The sequence below is a fragment of the Pelmatolapia mariae genome, linkage group LG20 (assembly GCF_036321145.2).
Source record: "Pelmatolapia mariae isolate MD_Pm_ZW linkage group LG20, Pm_UMD_F_2, whole genome shotgun sequence".
NCBI classification, from domain to species: Eukaryota; Metazoa; Chordata; class Actinopteri; order Cichliformes; family Cichlidae; genus Pelmatolapia; species Pelmatolapia mariae.
In genome coordinates this window covers 22,087,727-22,106,551 of record NC_086244.1, presented here as the reverse complement: position 1 = coordinate 22,106,551, position 18,825 = coordinate 22,087,727, and the positions used below count along the sequence as shown (strand labels likewise).

The following is an 18,825-nucleotide window of genomic DNA, read 5'->3' as shown; positions in this document are numbered from 1 at the left end:
GATTCGTCCCAGATGGAATTAAGACAGGTCTGTCATACACACTAAAATATAAATTTTTCAGTATTTAAAGTCTGATTCAGAACCCCAGTTTATCTTGTCTGCACAAAGCTTGGCCTGTGTGTTCACTTTAAATGATCGACCCAATGATGGAGTGGCCTATTTTACCCCGACGATGAGAATCAATGAGTTTATCCAGAGCAGGCATAATCTGAAACGAATAACTGCCCTCTGCAACAGGCGCTTTTCATTTTAGAAGTATTAGTTAACCACTGATACTTTCTGCACATAAATATAGCTGAAATAAATGTTGTAGAGTGTGCATGCTGTACAGCTATTTAACAAAATCACCTTTGATGCTCCCGCCTGAGATAGAAGAAAGAAGGAGGGGAGAATCATCTCAAAGGTAAGTTTTTACAGTTTTTTTTAGCATGTGTGTTTTGTTATAGAAGTGCGCTTTAGTTATTTTACAGCTTGTATCATGTTATTTTGTGCACATGCACATCCTAAAGACACCCCTTTATTTATAGTCTTAACTAAATATGGAAATTATGTGGAATTTATCTAACAGATTTCTCCCCAGAAGGACAATGCGTGAGTTTGTGTTCATTTATTTTCAGTTGAGCCATGGCAGCTGATCTGGATGTGGTGAACCTGTGTATTATTGCTGGAGGAACACTGGCTATTCCCATCCTGGCCTTTTTGGCTTCCTTTCTTCTCTGGCCCTCTGCATTAATTAAAGTGTATTACTGGTAATGTAGATGGCTTTCTTGTGCTGTACTTCAATTTATATTTTATACTATTCTATGATATATTTTTATGTGTCAGTCAGAATGTTTGGTTTGGAATGACAACTTAATCCAGGATGAGGTTTAATCACATTAATGATGTTTCTATTTGATTGAATCTCTGATTTACACTCAACAGCCACTTTGTTTGGTGCACCTTGCTAGTACTGGGCTGGACCCCCTTTTTGCCTTTAGAACTGCCTTGATTCTTTGTGGCATAGATTTAACATGATGCTGGAAACATCCTTGAAGGATTTTGGTCCATATTGACATGATGGCATCACATAGTTACAGCAGATTTGCTGGCTTCCATTACCCCACTTACTGGGGCTCTATTGAACTGGGATGTGGGGACTGAGTCATTTGAGTATAGTGAACTCACTGTAATTGGAGCCTGATTCGAGCTTAGTGAGATGGTGCATTATATTGAAGCTATAAGAAGATGAGTACACTGTGGTCATAAAGGGATAGTCATGGCAACAATACTCAGATAGGTAGCAATATTTTGAACAATGCTCAACTGGTACCAAGTGTGCCAAGAAAATATTCCCCCACACCACTGCACAACTAGCAGCCTGAACTATTAGTACAAGGCAGGATGGATCCATGCTTTCATCTTGTTTATGCCAAATTCTGACCATACAGTCTGAATGTCACAGCAGAAATGGAGACTCATCAAAGTGGGCAATTTTCTATTGTCCAGTTTTGGTGAGCTTGTGTGATTTTTCTGTCCTTAGCTGACAGAAGTGGCACTCAATGGGATCTTCTGCTGCTATAGCCCATTTGCTTCAAGGTTTGGCCTGTTGAATGTTCAAAGATACTCTGGTTGAAACAAGTGGTTATTTTAGGGGTTTATTTTGCCTTCCTATTAGTTCAAAGCTGTCTGGCCATTCTCCTCTGGCATCAACAGGACATTTCCACCCAGACAAATGCTGCTCATTGGATATTTTCTCTTTCTGACCATTCTTTCGAAGTCACTTAATCACCATTCTGCTCCATTCTGATGTACGGTTTGAGCTTTCGCATCTCACCCTGTGATGGCTGATTAGATATTTGTGTTAATAAGCAGTTATACAAGTGTGCCTAACAAAGTGGTGTATGTACATATTGTATACTGTACCTGGATTTTCTTTGCCTTTTCTTGTCATGCGCTTTGTGATTTCTAATTTGGAAAGGTGCTCTAAGGATTAAATTCATTTATCAATGACATTGTTGAAAACTGTGGCATTAGTTACCTAGCATACTTTGTTTAATGATATTTCTTGTGTCTTAGTTGCTGTGACTATCCAAGAAAAAGAATCTGCCTCATCATTAATCCTTTAAAGCATTTCAGCGAAGAAAGCCCAGATTTGAATTTTCATGTAAGTCTTTGTAGCTCAGATATGGTACCTGCATGTCTTCAGGTACTGGAGGAGGACTCTGGGCCTGCAGGTGGGCTATGCGGATTGTGGTGGTTATCGCTTTTGTTACTCCTACAGAGGAAAGCCTGGAATGAGACCTTCGATCTTAATGCTGCATGGCTTCTCTGCTCACAAAGACACATGGCTCACTGTTGTCAAGGTTCGGCTGACACTAGACATCGCATTTTACTTCCCATTAGCTCATGGGGCTAACACTCAGCTTAAAACTAATTAACACTCAAACTTTTTGTCAAAGAAATGCTGAATGTATGCTTTCAGTCAGACATCTATCCAATGGAGTTATGCTCCATCAGTCACATGATCCAAGAGAAAGACTGGAATTTATTTCAATTTAAACATTAATTAGAAATGATTTCATAAATACATATTGTGCTGTTTATGAAATTCTTCTTAAAACACCCTTTCTTGGCTTGAATGCATTTATCATATTAATGACATTAAGCGTTCTTTTTTGTCTCCTGCTGCTCCAGTATCTGCCAAAACATCTGCACATTATGTGTGTGGACATGCCTGGCCATGAGGGGACAACACGCACCAACATAGATGATTATTCCATTCAGGGGCAGGTCAAAAGAATCCATCAGGTACACCCAATAGATAGTTTTTAAAATATGTTGGTGTATTTGTCAGGTGCCTAAATCATTCCAGTAAAACTCTGTTTTTGTCTTTTGTTCTTCTCAGTTTGTGGAAACCATCCGCTTAAACAGGAAACAGTTCCATCTGGTTGGAACCGGCATGGGGGGAAATGTAGCCGGGGTTTATGCAGCCTGCTATCCCTCAGAAATCTGTAGCATGACTCTCATCTGTCCAGACGGTCAGTCAGTGTGTTTGTGTGTCTGTGTATGTGTGAGCCCAATCGTACTATGCTGTGATGAAATCCGTCTGCTGTCAAGGTCACTTTGTGGGGATTCAATTCTTATATGGTGAGAAAAAGGGAGTACGTTTTAGAGGGAAGAATTGTTTAGGCAACCAGTGCTTAGAGTTGTGGTAATTCTTTAGGAAATGAAAGGTGAGCGGTAGCTAACATTCTTTAATCCGGACACACAAAGACAACGGACAACCAAGCTTGTGGAGAGCCTGCATGTCCGCGGGACAGACGGTCAGCAGAGTTCTCACTGAGCCTAGCATGGCTCTCAGTTTAAATACCTTCTTCAGGAACAAAAGGCAGTACACAGCTGTTTCACACCTTAAGGTTCACACTCCCTTGCTACCTCCCAGAGTCCTTGAAGAGACAAAAGACTCTTCCTGTGGAGTGGTCTGCTCCCCCCCAACTTCCCTCTTACAGTATGGGTGTCAGACATGTTAAAATCCAGTGGCACCAAGGCATTATACAATAAAATAATGTGATTAGTACATAAGTAAAAGAAATTTCATTACAATCGCCACAATTTATTGTCCCCATATGAGGACGGGGGCTCTCTGGAGATTAAATAGTGCCTTTTTAATAGCAAACCGATTAATACAGAGCATGAAATTAATTTCGTGTCCAAAATCATCATTTTATTCTGCAGGAATAAGACATCCATGTGAGACCAAGTTTGACAATCATGTGCAGGACCTGGAGCACAGCAATTACACCCTGAACATCCCGCTGATCCCCACTACACCCGAGGAGATGGAGGATATGTTCAAACTGTGCTCCCATGTTCGCTTTAAAATTCCTCAGCAGGTCAGGCCTTCATTTCAAGTATACATTTTTTTGTTTTGTTTTATGCGCTAATAATTTGCAATCATGATGTAGACTATAAAAATAACAAATACAGAGTAGTAATCATCTTACTGAATTGCTTTGTTATTCAAAGCTTGGCTTATTTTGTGAACTTTCTGTTAAAGCTACTTTTTCGCTGATTAGATCCTTCAAGGCCTGGTAGATGTCCGAGAGCCTCACAACACATTTTACCAAGAAGGTCAGTTCACGTTGTACTGAAATATTTCAGTATTTTCCAATTTAGTGGAAAAATTCCAGTAAATTCTCTTTTTCTTTAGTTTTTATAGAGATTGTAGGTGAGAAATCAAGATACGCCTTACAGGACCACTTGCATCTAATAACCACACCTTTACAAGTGATATGGGGCAAACAAGACCAGGTAAACTAACACAATGACTCAGCAAATCCTCCAAGTACATAAATGATTACACAGCAGGTTTTGCGTCTAAACTAATCTGAAGATTCATATTCCAGGTGCACACGTGCTGTACACTGAAAGTGGTGGCTCAGGTTTTCTAGTAAAGAGAAACTTTATAGAGCAGGGGCGTTAAACATAAAGCTTGGGTGCCAGATTTGGGCTGACAAAGACTTCAGTCTGGCCCACTGGACTGCTTTGGGAAATATGAAGGTCGTAAATTTAACTGCATTTTTATACGTTTTACAGCTTTGGCTACTGATAAAGACTTCCCCCATGGCCATTTATATTACACCAAAGTAAATAAGTAACAAATAAAAAAATAAAATAACAGGGAAGTTCCTTTTTCCCACTATATATGGTAGAAAATTTAGGTTTTTCTTTTAATGGATTCACATACAAACTCTTTTTATAGTTACAGGATATTTTGAGCAATGAACTACCGTTACTTTTTTCTGTGAGTTTACATATTTATTATTTACTTAAAGAGTTGTGCAGACAGATTTATTTCATTTATTACAGGAGTGTTTCTTTATCATATAGAAAAAAGAGACATGTTGTTGAGATATATTTTTTCCTCTTGGATTAAATGCATAGATAAACTTCTTTACACTGACAAAAAGAAGAGTTTCACTGGTCCACACCACTTAAGATCAAAGTGAGCAGTGCAAAGTCAGTTTGGCATCCCTGTCATAGACATACTAGTAATCATTCTGCATTTGCTCAGGTGGTGGATGTCTCTGGAGCCGCAGTGATTGCAGAGACCTTGCCTGAATGCAGAGTGGACCTGCTGGAGAACTGCGGACACTCTGTGGTGATGGAGAGGCCTTCTCGGACAGCCAAACTCATTCTGGAGTTCATCATCTTGCAGCAAAATGCCAGAAGTGGCACAAAGAAAGCCACCTGACCTAAAGACTTTTCATCGTTTCTTGTTATTCTAATGCTCCAAGTGCTCCTGCTTTTGTAGAGAAGATGCAGACACTTCACAAAAATGTACAATTAAGATAGTAAGCAATTATTGAAGGCTTCCTGCATTTCTTCAGTGTGAATGAATCACATTTCTGTTGTAACACAAGCTGCATGACGATAATAAAACGACCATGCGTTTATGTGTGAGTGTGATTCACTGAGAGGTGCCTGCAGCTGCACCAGGACCTCCCTCCTCCTTGATCCTCCTTGTGTGCGCAGTCTTGGTGTAGCCCGGAGCCGAGCACAGTTACCCGGTGCGACCAGCGGTAAACATCAGTGACTCTCAAGCTGCACCGTTAGACACCAACCACAGGCTACTGCCGCTGAATAAAAATAAACACACAAGTACGCACGAAAGAGAGCAGGTAAGGCATGGTTTTAGCTCATGTGTCACTCACTGCTCGGTCCTGCTAAGACCCTGGCGTTAACCTTAGTAGTAAGAGCAGCTAATGGGATGCTAGCTGCGTTAGCTTGCTAACCAGAAGCTAGCAATTAGCTAGATTAGCGGGCTGTATGTTAAACTGTGTCTTTCATTGTGTTTCACGCCACACAGCTCTGTGTATCCGAGCTGGGTTTGTGATGTAGTAACGGTACTGAACTTAAAAATGCACTTCGGGGCTTGCTGTAGCAGCTTGTTAGCCAGTTGGCAGCAAATACTGCAAAGGCACTGTCGACTGGATATTAAAGAAACATTGGTTAGCTGGCTTCACTAGCATGCAGCGAACCCAATACACCTTAGTTAAATGTTGTAAGTAAAACAGGTCTGTGTGGGCAGGTTTATATAGGGTGTTTATCTGCGCCAGGTTTAAGTTTCAAGTTGAGTGCTTTTGTGGTTTCTGCTATTTAGTCCCGACTTTCATGCTTTGAAACGTGAAATGTTAAGTTTATATTTAAACAGGGAAGCAGCAATTGATAGAACCAAGCCTTGTATTTGCTGCTCTGCAACCAGCCACATTATAGTAGCATAACAAATGAGATGGGGAGTACTAAGGGTTGCTTAAAGGAAATTAAGAATGAGGACTGTACCGCGTACGTTATTTGCCTATAGATGAAATCTCAGATCATAAAACCAAATTCTGCGAGTATAATTTGCATCCGTTACTCTCTTACTTAGAATATTGGCTTACTTATACTTGCTCTATTACTTTAAGTATACAGAAATATGCAGATACTCTAAGTGTCTCCTTGTGGTAAACAAGTAGGGAAAGTGGATAGTAGTGCCTTATTATTTAAATTGGCAATTTCCTTTAAATTAACACACACACACACACACACACACACACACACACACACACACACACACACATATATATATATATATATATATATATATATATATATATATATATATATATATATATATATATGTGTATATATGTATATGTGTATATATGTGTATATGTGTATATATGTGTATATGTGTATATATGTATATATGTATATATGTATATATATGTATATATGTATATATATGTATATATGTATATATATGTATATATATGTATATGTATATATATGTGTGTGTGTGTGTGTGTGTGTGTGTGTGTGTGTGTGTGTGTTTATAAGCACTTCCTTTTTTGGCTCCTCCCTTAGAGGTTGCCACAGCAGGTCATCTTCCTCCATCTCACCCTGCTGCACCCTAACATCCTCCTCTGTTGCAGCAGTGCAAATTGTTTTACTACACTGGTAGTGAATATCAATGAAATACTGTATAGTGATATCTGGTAACATTGTTATTGTCATTTGTATTTCTTTAATCCCCAGTTGATCGCGTTACTTTAATGATGGTTTAAGGACATTACTGTTTTGATAGCGTATTCATATATTCCCTTTTCTGTTATTCTTGACCCTGATTGGGTACAGCTGGAGAACTATGTAAAAAAGAATAATGTCAGAATTTCCAAAAGAACAGCCAGATTAGTAAGGTATATAACAACTATCACGAGTAACTGTGGAGGCTAAAACAAAAGCCTGTCATCTCGTGTTTATGCAGAGTGGCTTTTGAGATTATTTTCTTTAAATTAAATAAAATCCATACTTAGAACTTCAGACTTGTGCTGAGCACACAAAGCACTTCAATGCCATGTTGGCTTTGGGATTAAGGTTCAGAGCTTCAGCTCCACCTGTTCCTGAATGCAAATTTAATAAAATCTTATCACAAGAGTCCCAACATCTACTAACATTCCAGGCTGCTGACTTCACAGTAAGAGGGTAAAGTCACATTGAAAATAACACCACTCAAATCTTTTGCACAGTCTGTTTATTTACGCTTACCCTTACTCAAATAAATCAAGGCATGCACACAGATGCTTAAGTCTGTACTGAAAAACCTCATTTAACCTAGAACAAGACTGTGTCCGTCTTGTTCTGCATATGAAGTCTTGTTACAGCTGATGTTAATATCACTGTTTTCTCACAGGTGAAATCAAAGTGAGCTGATCCTCATTCGTTCCCTCTCTATTTTGGTTCTGGCCAAGCTGCTATTCTTCTACAAATGGATAATGGAGACTGGGGCCATAGGGTAAGAGACACCTAAGAAACCTGACATGTGTCTGACAATGAAATTAATCACATAAACTTGCTCTGTTGCCACTTTAGCTGAAACTAGTCTAATACAAGGTAGCAAATCCTGCATTAATCAGTTACAATGCTGAGGCCTTTTTGCTGATAGATGTTTAAAAGGTTTTTGATTTATTTTTGGGGGGGCTCTAGATTCAATGACTTGTATTGTGTCCACTCATTATGTTTTACCATATTTTTTTCATTGTAAAAATTTTTTTTATATAGTTCCAATAGCATGAGCTTGACAGGTTTTTCTTTTCTTTTAGATGACTACTCCTGTTACCTTGAACGTGGGAGGCCACCTATACACCACCAGTTTATCCACGCTGCAGCGCTATCCGGACTCCATGCTGGGAGCCATGTTCCGAGGAGATTTCCCTACAACCCGCGATTCCCAAGGGAATTACTTCATCGACCGGGATGGAACACTTTTCCGGTACATCCTGAACTTCCTGCGGACATCTGAGCTTACCCTTCCTTTGGACTTCACAGAGACGGACCTCCTGAGGAAAGAGGCGGACTTCTACCAGATCGAACCTTTGATCCAGTGCCTTAACGATCCAAAGCCGCTGTACCCTCCTGACATCTTTGAGCAGGTCGTGGAGCTCTCCAGCACTCGGAAACTGTCAAAGTACTCAAACCCTGTTGCTGTTATCATCACGCAGCTAACCATAACTACTAAGGTTCATGCCCTGCTAGAAGGTATTTCTAACAACTTCACCAAGTGGAACAAACACATGATGGACACCAGAGACTGCCAAGTGTCATTCACCTTTGGACCATGTGACTATCACCAAGAGGTGTCCCTAAGGGTTCACCTGATGGACTACATAATGAAACAGGGCTTCACCATTCGGAACACACGCGTGCATCACATGAGTGAGCGTGCCAATGAGAACACGGTGGAGCATCACTGGACTTTCTGCAGACCCGCTCATAAAGTTGAAGACTGAGTTTGCGTAGCACAATTGTTATAGGTGACACTACTGCTGGATTTGTCTTTTATGTTACGCAAATCATGATTTTAAAAAAGGAAAATCCAGAAAGCAAAAATCAAAGAAGATGTGAATTTGGATTTATTCACCTGTTCGGGGCTACAACTTTGCCTGTGCTACCCCTACACATGTTTATTAGAGTGCAAGGCCTACCATAGAAACATGGGATTTTATACATATAGGGACATTGAATCGTCCCTATACTAAAATAGTGTGGGTAAATTATTATTATAGGAATAGCGGTGGCTTAAAAAAAAGTCTTTACAAATGAGGTCATAAAGAAGGTATGATTTGAGTCTGCCTATGCCGAGTACCTTAATAGTAAAAAAAAAATGCATTCATACGAAGTTAAGCCACAATTTCTAGAAAAAAAATAGAACTGTAGAAGGTAATTTAAAATTATTATTGACTCCAGACACATCACTAAATGTTTTTGTAAGATGTCAGGAGTATACTTTTTATAATACTAATAATATGAATAATAACTTATTTAGCTCAGTAGCTTCCTGGTCAGTTTCTAGTAGATCTTGAAATTAGTCTCTTAGGTCTAGCCCCTTGTATGGTACTATTTCTGAAGCCCCCAGTAGTTGTTGCATGTGTCTGACTGTTTTGTGTATGTATATTGTACATATCTCCTGTGCGCGGTTTAAAATACACCATACTGTTACTGTTCATATCACCAGTAATGTTTCCAGCCATCACAGCCAAAATAAACCCATCTGTGTATTTCATTTCATTAAATTTTCATAGTTTCTCATTTTAACTCTGATGGTTTAGATCTGATGTAATTTGTCAGTTCTAACATCAAGGCTCCGTGCAGTCGTGTACAAGGTCACTATAGCTGTTATTTGGAGGAAATAGAACATCTATGAAACACAATGATTGATCTGAATAATAAAGCGTGTATATATTTAACATTAGGTGCAATAGTTTTGCAAAAATATTTTTTAAAACTGATTTTCTTCACAAAACAAGCCATCTTGATTTAATTGTATATTCTTTTTATGTACATTGTAAAACCAAATACTCAAAGTACTTAAATTAAGTAATGTAACACTTTCACAAGTACCTGCTACTTAAAAAAATATAATTTAATTTTACTAATTTATTTAAATTTAATTGGCAGACCTCTTTGGAAGGGTTTGATTTCTGGGGTTGATTTGACCCCAAACATAAATGACATTAGTCTTTAGTGTGATATAACAGCTGGATTGGTTTAGATTCTGAGAAAAGACAATGGAGTAAAAGTAAAATGTCTGTCTTTTATCAGTTGCTCTTCCTGCACTAACATTATGCAAGGTTTAACAAATTATTTTTGTTTTTGGTTATATGTATTTTTTTTTTTTAAATGCACTCAGTGATCCACCTTCAAAGGGGTTCAAACAGAGCATGCCCAACACATTCTACGCCAGACTTAACAGCAGTCTTATTCGACCGATGATTTTTTTTCCAAATACTATACAGGTAAGTTTTGGCTGAAATTTTTAAAATTCACAAATGAAAGAGCTTTATCATGAACATCAAACTGAGATTTTGAATTCTAGCATTAGCCCAAGTTGTCTTAATTTTTTGCTTTCCTCTTTCTTTTCTCCTGCCTTAGAACTCAATCTTCAAGATCCACTGTATCCACTATCCCACCTCTGCACATATCCAAACCATCCCTCTCTATTTGTCACTTGGGTTGATTTGCTAAGTATTTTTTAATTTAATTATTAAACATTTTACTTTTATTTTAGTCAAATGTAATCAAAATATTGGAGGTGTGATAAGCTTCAACTTTTAAGTTCTACTAACTTCTTTGGGTTTGCAGTGTACAATTTCCTTAAAAACATGAAAAACGAGGTCTTTCTCACCAGTCTGATGTACATTTTCAGGTCCAAAATATAAGGAGATTTGATCATAAAATTAAGTTTTATGTTTATTGTATTTTTTGCCTACACCAGGTAGCATTTTGTTGTTGTTGTTGTTGTTTTTACTTCTCTCCACTGGCTCCCTGTGGTTTTGACCAAAAACTAGATTACTATGAATATACAATGAGAACTTCATTAACCTGGAGGGAAGTGCTTGTGCCTTTTGCATCCTCAATGCAATAGGAATAGAAACAGGAAGAGAAACAGAAACAATGTGTGCAGACTTGCAGTAATAAAACAAGATACAGATGAGAACTGTCAGTATGTGCATTAGTGCAAACAGGCAGAAAAGGACAGAGTGTTAATGACAAGTGATAAGAATAAATAACAAGTGATACTGTCGTAGTAGTAATAATAATAATCATCCCATCTGGTAAAGCACAGATGGGATGATGTAAGTGTACGGTATCATAGAGTGTCAATGAAGATTTGTAGAAAAGAACAGTTTTTTAAATAATATTTTTAATTTATCATTGCGTGAATTGTAAAAATGTGTAGACTATACACAGATTTTTTAAAAAGAGGTTTCAATATTTTATTAACTAAATGTTTGTCATAGCCTGCACCTCTCCCCTTATAGTCTTAATTTATTTCTGCCTACACCGTCCTCAGTTCCGTTAGCTATAGATTTCAAATCCAAAAAAGTGAAAGACGTGAATGAAAATAGAGACTGTAGCAGTGCCTGGATAGAGATGGATATGTTTTGGGGGCTTTTTGCCATTAACAAACAGCTGAATATTTCAATCTAGGCATTAATTCTCAATGTTTGTGAGACCAAAAGCTTTAGTACAAAAAGGCGATGTAATTTTGTACAGGTGTAACTGCATCTTTTCTTTGCTACAAATACAAGACTGTTTCATTTCCTGCCCTGTATTTATTCAGATTCAGCATCAAACTTACAAAAAAATAGTCCATTTTCATTCTCGTTTTCAAAAGTTTCAGAGAATGTGTAAAAAGCAATGGAAACAATAATATATAGTTAGATATTACATCCATTGTGTATTTTTCTGTCATGTTGTGCACAAAGGAGCAGAACATCGCCACTTGACATACACCGATACCACCCGGATGTTACGACTCTTTTTGGGTGCGTTGGTTTTCCTTCAAATCCTCGAGCTGCTCTCAGTTAGTCTGTAGATCCTTGAGTGTTCCGCCCGTTTTGTTTAAGCCAGTTTGCAAAATGAACGCACCCGACTTAGCACGTCCGTTGCTCTCATAACATTTGCTAAGGACGTGCTGCTCGTACTTACCCACGCTGTTCCTTAACAGTTCACCTTCAGAGTTTCTCTGGAGCGCCGTGGAAGTGTTTGTTAGGACACAGTTTGTGTGTCGGGATGTTTCACAGGAGTAAAACCATAAAAGACGTATTGAACATTGTCCCGGGGAAACGTCGCCTCGGTCCGTACAGGTTCCTTCCAATCTTCTTCTGTATCGGAGGAATCATGGAGTGGATCATGATCAACGTGAGGATAGGAGAAGAGACTTTCTGTAAGTGTAAGCCATGGGTTCACTCAGCTAGTCTAACCGACACGTTGAGTATCTATTTAATAGATAAGTTAGCTAGTTTTAATAAGTTAGGCTAGCTGTGTTAGCTAAAGGACAAATAAAAGGCGCCAGTGTGCTCTTCTTTCTAGAGCTTTAAATTTTGGTTATGTGCTAGCTACCGGTTTGGGAAACTACTCCAATGCTTGTGGTCAGTGCTCTCATACACGTGTTTACCTCGAGTTTATAGTGATCTGACACACTGAGGGTGCCTACAGTCAGTAGTTACTGTAGATAGTTGTAGGTACCTACAGTGTGTACCAACACTTTTGTCAACCCTTCCAAACGGGTCTAAAAGCAGTCCAATCAGAGAAGAGTTCCCATGTGATCCCATCAGAATCAGATGATTTTTATCAATGTTATTATATGTTAACAGTATGAAAACTGTGAGTTACAGGTCCTCCCAGTGGGAGGCATTTTTGAGCTTTCATGAATTCAGAAGGAGGAGAAGAGGCCAACATTACATTTTCAGAGCTGAAAAACATACACAACAAGTTTCATTATGGAATAATTATCCCAAATTACTGGGGATAACTATGTCGTAGAACAAATGGCCCCAATTTAATGCCTGTGACATAGAATAATAGAAACCGGCATCTGCAATCAGTTTTCTGTTATTTCGCTAAAGATCAAGTGTTTTTAAGCAAACTTTAAAAGGGTTTGCTCACCCTGTTGGATAGATGGCTATTCAAACCAAATTAGGCCATTTGACCTATATTTTGATGCGGGGCCTATCTTCTACTAGGGATTCCTACTGGGCCAAATCCATCCAGGTTGCCAGTCTTTTGCAGGGCTTACAGACACAGAGACAGAGTGGCTCACATTAACACCACCACCAGTTAACCTAATGTGAATGTCTTTGGACTGTGGGAGGAGGTCAGAGTTGCCAGAGGAAATACACAGGCACCACACTGCAGACTCCACACTGAAAGGCCCCAGTTGGCCGGTTGATTGGAACCTTTATGTTTACAGTCATATAAACAAGAAATCCTCACGTTTCGGAGGCTTGAGCTGACCTCCTAAAGAAATTAAGCAATTGTAAAAATATTCATTTTCTTTTAAGGGCAATGTGGTTACCTCTGTTGTCGCAGCAAGGAGGTACTGTGCTTGAATCTAACCTGGGGCCTTGTTCTGTGCAGTTTCTGTGTCTGCATTGTTTTCCCTGTGTGTACCTCAGCTTCCTCCCGCAGTCCAAAGACATGTGTGTTAGGTTAAATGGTGATTCTACATTAGCTGTAGGTGTTAACAATTTTCTGTCTGTATGTGTTAGATCTGCAACAGATTGGCGACCTGTCCAGGGTGTACTCGGCCTCGTGCCTTATGACAACTGGGACAGGCTCCAGTAATTATTGTAACCTTAAGATATTAATGTAGAAGCAGTGTTGTAATGTTATATCTGGGAGCTTTTTTAAACCACTTTCTGCTATAAAGTAGTAGTATATAAACAACTTCTCTTTTTTAAATAAATAACTTTGTTTGTGAAGTATTAATCTTTAAATAACTAGTAACCATCCATTAAATACATGTAATACTCTGTGTTTCCCTTTGAAATGTGGTAATGTTGTAAGTGGTCCAGTTAAGTACTTGAGTACAGTGGTTAACTAACAAATGCACTTGAAAGAACTAAGGAGTATACATGTGGTGTCAGAATCACTGGAAAAACAAGTTTCCACCTGGAAAAATTTATACGAACACCCACTCAAGTTGGAAAAACAGGCTAAATACCACTCAAAGACTGAAAAAATGCTGATGCACATGTTGCTGTGTTATTGATATATACACAAAACATGGAAGTTGTCAGTAAATGTCTCGGTGAGTGCAAAAATGTTATGATCTAATGGTGCAAACTGTTTTTTTTTTCTGCTAACATTTCATTTATAATATGTCCAGGTAGAGTTACGTAGGTTAGTTAGTTATAGGGGGGAACTATTTTCTAGCTGAAGAAAATGGACCATCCAGTGAATGGATGAAAGCAGGGAGCATTTGTCACAATGTTAGAGATGGAGTGAGCGGGGTCACTCAAAGTCTGAAAAGAAAAATGACTCCAGTGTGTTTTTACTCTCACTAAACCCATTTCTCATTATTCCAGATGTGCTGTCAGAACTAAAAAGGGCTCAAATCCTCTTGTGTTTAAAAAAAAAAAAAAAATCCACCCTGCACATATTATCCTGTGATATTGAGAGGCCATTTGGGGACAAAAGAAGTGTTTTTCTCTACTGAGGAGAAAAAACTATTCCCTGTGCTGTTTGTCAGCTTGGCAGTCATTTTGTTATAGATATTAGATATTGCCCAGATTGCCTAGAAATTCTGCAGGATAATAAAAACAGACATTTTCACTTGCAGTAGCAGAGGGAAAAAAGAAACACCAACTTTTTCCCTCTTCCTCTGCAAGTGAAAATGTCTGTTTTTATTATCCAGCAGTGAAAAAAAAGGTGGGTTTGTTTGGGTTTTTTTTTTTTGGGGGGGGGGGGGGGGGGGGGGTATATATTTTTTTAATCCAGAACCTTGGAACTGCCCCACCTGAGTGGTATGCACTCATTATTAATGTTATGCGGTTACATGTGTTTTTCTTTCCTTCTTCAGCAATCTGCTGTGCATGCTCACTTTGACACTGACAGTTTAGTAGCATAAACCAGTGTGTTTCTTACCGTGACACATAAACTGATAGTTGGCACATTTTCAGTTAGACATCAGTGTCAAGTATCCAGAATGCTTTCTCTGTGCAGTTTTTACTGGAGCCACATTTCAGTCTTTTGAATCTGTTTTCTTTCCAGATGATGTCTACAGAAGAAAACAGTCAGAACGAGAGTACCAGCAGAAGATAGCAGATGGATTGATAGTTCTCAATCAGTCTCCAGCCAAGTGAAAGATGATGATTGGATTATATGAGGACTTGACACGTCATCTAAAGACACTGTGGGACACCCATGCAATTATGAATGCTGCTAAAGAAACGAGTGAAAAGCTGATGGTGCAATGACTTCCAACATGCAGGTTTTATTATTTGTATAGTCTTCATTTGCAGCACTGCAGTATAAAGCAACAGGGTAGAAGAATCAGTTTCAGAAAGATGAAAATAATAACGACAAAGGCATTATTTATTTGTGGAAACCATATTGAGATCTCATCGTTGTAATGCCTCATATTAAAAAAAACAAACAAACATTGCATAGCACCAGCCAGAGAAACCATCTTTGCCATGTACCAACTAAAAAAATGACTAAAGGTGTTTTTATTTTGGATATTGCTTTTAAACAAAAAACACACTGTTTCATTTGTTGATCAAATCTTTTTGTTATAAAAGATTTCTAATTGTGTAAGTTTTCAACTGTGCGATATATATATCACTATAAAAATGTCACTTAAGAACTTTATTTTTCATTATTTATATTTTTTTCTGTGCACTAACTGTGCATCTTAATCCCACTCTCCTTCACTTTACCAAGAACTCACTAGAGCCCGACCGATATATCGGCCAGCCGATATTATCAGCCGATATTGGCTATCTGCCGATACGTGCATAGCGACACATTTCATTAACAAGTAAAGAAGAGGCATTATGATGTTGCATAGCTTGGCCATCAGAGGACACACCCCAACTTTCCTGTTGGCAGCATATGTTCGAAATGCGATGAACACAACAGCCAGCTGATTTGAGCAGAGTCGGACAGAACGTAAATCCACAACTTTGTCACATTACCTTAGTAAGGACTCATGAATAACTAGATATAAGAAATGCCAGGGAAATCTTTGTTTTGTCTGCCCAAAGGGGAAAAAAATATCGGCCGATATATCAGATTTTTAAATATCCAATTATTGGTATCAGTTTTAAAAATCCTATATTGGTCGGGCTCTAGAACTGACTCACAAAGTCTGCCTCAGTTTCTTTTGTGTTTCACTTGTACCAGCCAATAGGGAGAGACTGCAGACAGATGAAGCTGTTAGGGTGCTCCGACAGCTTCAGGGGGTTCCCATCCAGTCTCACCTCGTACATGTTGGTCCGAATGTAGTGGCTTGTGTTTCCTTTGCAGAATGTCTCATCTGTTATTGTTGAGATGTTGTTGTTCTGCAGGAGATCAATTCAAGAACACAACCTTGGCTACAACTTCCAGACAGAAAACAAATTTCATTTCTTCTGCAGAGTTTTTTTTGTTTGTTTTTTCAAAATAAATAACAGATGAACTTACATGCAGATGAACAACGTAAAGAGACTCTGGAAGATGGGGGACGGCTGTCAGTTCATTGTCTCCGAGATAAAGGTATGCCAGTCTCGTGAGTTTCTGCAACAACACAAGGCCACTATTTAACATGCGATGATGATTTCTGCAGGGGTTTAACATTAGGCATTTACTTGCCAACTTACTTTAAAAGCATTTGCCTTTACACCCTGGGTTTTAAGCCTGTTGAAATTGGCATTAAAAGTTACTAGCTTGGATGGCAGCATGGGAAGTTTGGTCAGTCTGTTTTCTGTGAGTTTGAGCTCCTCAAGATTGGGAAGTTTTGAGAAAGATCCGTCTTCTATCTCAGAGATGAGATTCCCAGACAAGTCAATTCTTCTTAAAGTAGCTGAAAAATACAAATAATGGAAGTAAAAACTTAAGAATGGCATTCACTGAAGAGAAGAATACTTCAAAGGATTTTTAAAATTATTAGTATTGTTTTACCCGTGTCTGCAAAGTCTTCCCTGTGTATTTTTGTGATTTTGTTGAAGCGAGCATAGAGATACGCCGTTTCCTTTGGCAGGGTTGGCACGGCTGACATGTCAGGGGACACGTCCTCGCAGTAAACTGATCCACTCAGACAAACGCACAGCAGACATGTTGGCAAAACTGAAATGATCACACATCTTTTCATCATATGGCATCATTTATATACACTTCTCAAAACAATCCCCCCCCCCAAAAAAAAGAAAAAGAAAACAAAGATCCAGCAAAACAAAAATAAATGTGGTGTACAAACAGGTCCTTTAATTACCTGAAACTAAACTAGAAACAGTTGTGTATGCACTTGAAAATGCACTGCACCTAGTTTAGCCGAGGACACTTGATCAGTCCCATTATTACGTAACATGAGCTTTAGCTCCATTCACGAAAATGTGGAAGAATGCCTTTGCAAGTGTTGCATAATCAGCTTTGAAAGAGTTGTGGAAAACTATTTATTTGTTTTAATAAACCTTACCTTCTGCTTTTGGAAGTACTCCACCATCAGTATCTGTGTCTTGCAGGACGCCATAGTCCGACGCACGTACCGTAGCTTTCTGCAAAAAGAAGAAATCATCTCAGTCAGCTCTCACTTTTGTGCATATCATCCTTGAAGATAGTTTTGAACCTCCCCCCAAAGCTTTCTTACTGCAGGTGTTCTTGCTTCCATGTATTCACCCTTTGCTGCAGAAGACACTATCCATGGGAGCATTACATATGTGAAAATTAAAATCCTTAATGGTATCATTGTGCCTCAGTGGCTGGAGAGAGGAGAACAGAGCTGTCTGCTAGGCTGAGATCTGGGGTACATCTGAGAAGGAAAATTTTCCATCCACTTTTATTAAGCTGCCAGCATACTGCTGAGTAAGAAAAGGAAACTAGTTTTAACTCAATACACGCTGTGTTTGTGTCACACCGACTGGTCCGGGTCACTCTTTAAGATTGTGGCGCCTTATTTCTGTCCAACAGATGAGCATTTAAAGCTCGATGGGGATGTAAGTGATGAAAACTTTGGATCATAAGAAAACCATTGAGTAAACCCAATGCATGAAACAGTTAAATTCTGTCGGTGTTACTGCTGTTACTGGGGGAACAGCTTGGTACTGGATGAAGGTATTAAATTTGAAAAACTGATTGATTTACCAGCAGTGAAGCAGAGAGAGCAAACTGTTGAGTATCTTTTTACTTGGATTGTTTTCCATCCATTTGGACTGCTTCTTTATCAGAAGTGACTCTCTTTCTGAATAACTGCTGTGGTTGAGGTTATTGTCCTGTGCCTGTCCACTAAAACGTGTCCCGATCAGTTCTATTGATTGTTTGATCACAACAGCTTGCCTTAACTACAGCCTCGCCCTTTCACATAGTTTGATAGTTACTGTTCCATCATTTACTAACTTAACTTCCAATAGATCAGACTCTCCAAATTATTCTAAGGTCCAAATAAAGCATTCATCAGATCAGTCCGTTGCAGAAGCTGCTCCTAAAACCATGAACAGCCAGGTTCTTCAAATCAGAACCTAATCTCCTCCCCCCCCCCCCCCCCCCCCCAAAAAAAAAACCCATTACTTCTTTGTTTTTTAAATAAAACTAAGTTTTGATATTTGCTTTTACTCATATTGCTCTACTGATTTGAATGGTTTTATTAATTATTTTGTTCTCTGAGCATTTTACACAAGACAATTGTTTTTAATTATTTGTAGAGCTTTATAACACATATGACATAGCCCCAGTCCAATAGGCATATGTGAGCTGAAACCTTGACGCTTGCTGTTGCTCTGGCTTTATAATGATTAGAAAAAATGGGATTAATTCATTCCT

The 18,825-nt window shown here is 38.7% G+C and overlaps 4 protein-coding genes across 6 annotated transcripts; 3 read left to right on the top strand and 1 right to left on the bottom strand.

Moving 5' to 3' along the window:
* The first annotated feature begins 206 nt into the window (after positions 1-206).
* On the top strand, positions 207-5,428 carry abhd6b (abhydrolase domain containing 6, acylglycerol lipase b). The gene is made up of 9 exons (XM_063464178.1): positions 207-403; positions 618-749; positions 2,189-2,345; positions 2,677-2,790; positions 2,888-3,020; positions 3,718-3,875; positions 4,059-4,113; positions 4,193-4,293; positions 5,057-5,428. The coding sequence occupies exons 2-9, from the start codon at positions 625-627 to the stop codon at positions 5,234-5,236; spliced, it is 1,023 nt and encodes a 340-aa protein (XP_063320248.1). The 5' UTR covers positions 207-403; positions 618-624; the 3' UTR covers positions 5,237-5,428.
* A 67-nt stretch (positions 5,429-5,495) lies between these two features.
* Positions 5,496-10,624, top strand: kctd6b (potassium channel tetramerization domain containing 6b). 3 transcript variants are annotated; one of them, XR_010091917.1, is made up of 5 exons: positions 5,496-5,663; positions 7,718-7,819; positions 8,127-8,837; positions 10,214-10,319; positions 10,456-10,620. XR_010091917.1 is itself a non-coding variant. In XM_063464063.1 (4 exons), exons 2-3 carry the CDS (start codon positions 7,793-7,795, stop codon positions 8,811-8,813), a joined length of 714 nt encoding a protein of 237 aa, XP_063320133.1. In that variant the 5' UTR covers positions 5,496-5,663; positions 7,718-7,792; the 3' UTR covers positions 8,814-8,837; positions 10,214-10,624. The 3 variants fall into 3 exon arrangements, 2 of the variants coding, with proteins under 2 accessions (XP_063320133.1, XP_063320132.1); XM_063464063.1 differs by having other exon boundaries at positions 10,214-10,624; XM_063464062.1 differs by lacking the exons at positions 10,214-10,319; positions 10,456-10,620 and having other exon boundaries at positions 5,497-5,663; positions 8,127-9,829.
* A 1,258-nt stretch (positions 10,625-11,882) lies between these two features.
* On the top strand, positions 11,883-15,588 carry LOC134618585 (ubiquinol-cytochrome c reductase complex assembly factor 5). The gene is made up of 2 exons (XM_063464048.1): positions 11,883-12,253; positions 15,082-15,588. Exons 1-2 carry the CDS (start codon positions 12,100-12,102, stop codon positions 15,171-15,173), a joined length of 246 nt encoding a protein of 81 aa, XP_063320118.1. The 5' UTR covers positions 11,883-12,099; the 3' UTR covers positions 15,174-15,588.
* A 194-nt stretch (positions 15,589-15,782) lies between these two features.
* ognb (osteoglycin, paralog b) lies at positions 15,783-17,801 on the bottom strand. Its single transcript, XM_063464047.1, has 6 exons — positions 17,657-17,801; positions 17,486-17,564; positions 16,972-17,136; positions 16,671-16,873; positions 16,495-16,587; positions 15,783-16,373 (listed from the first exon to the last, which is right to left on the bottom strand). The coding sequence occupies exons 1-6, from the start codon at positions 17,753-17,755 to the stop codon at positions 16,203-16,205; spliced, it is 810 nt and encodes a 269-aa protein (XP_063320117.1). The 5' UTR covers positions 17,756-17,801; the 3' UTR covers positions 15,783-16,202.
* Positions 17,802-18,825: the final 1,024 nt, after the last annotated feature.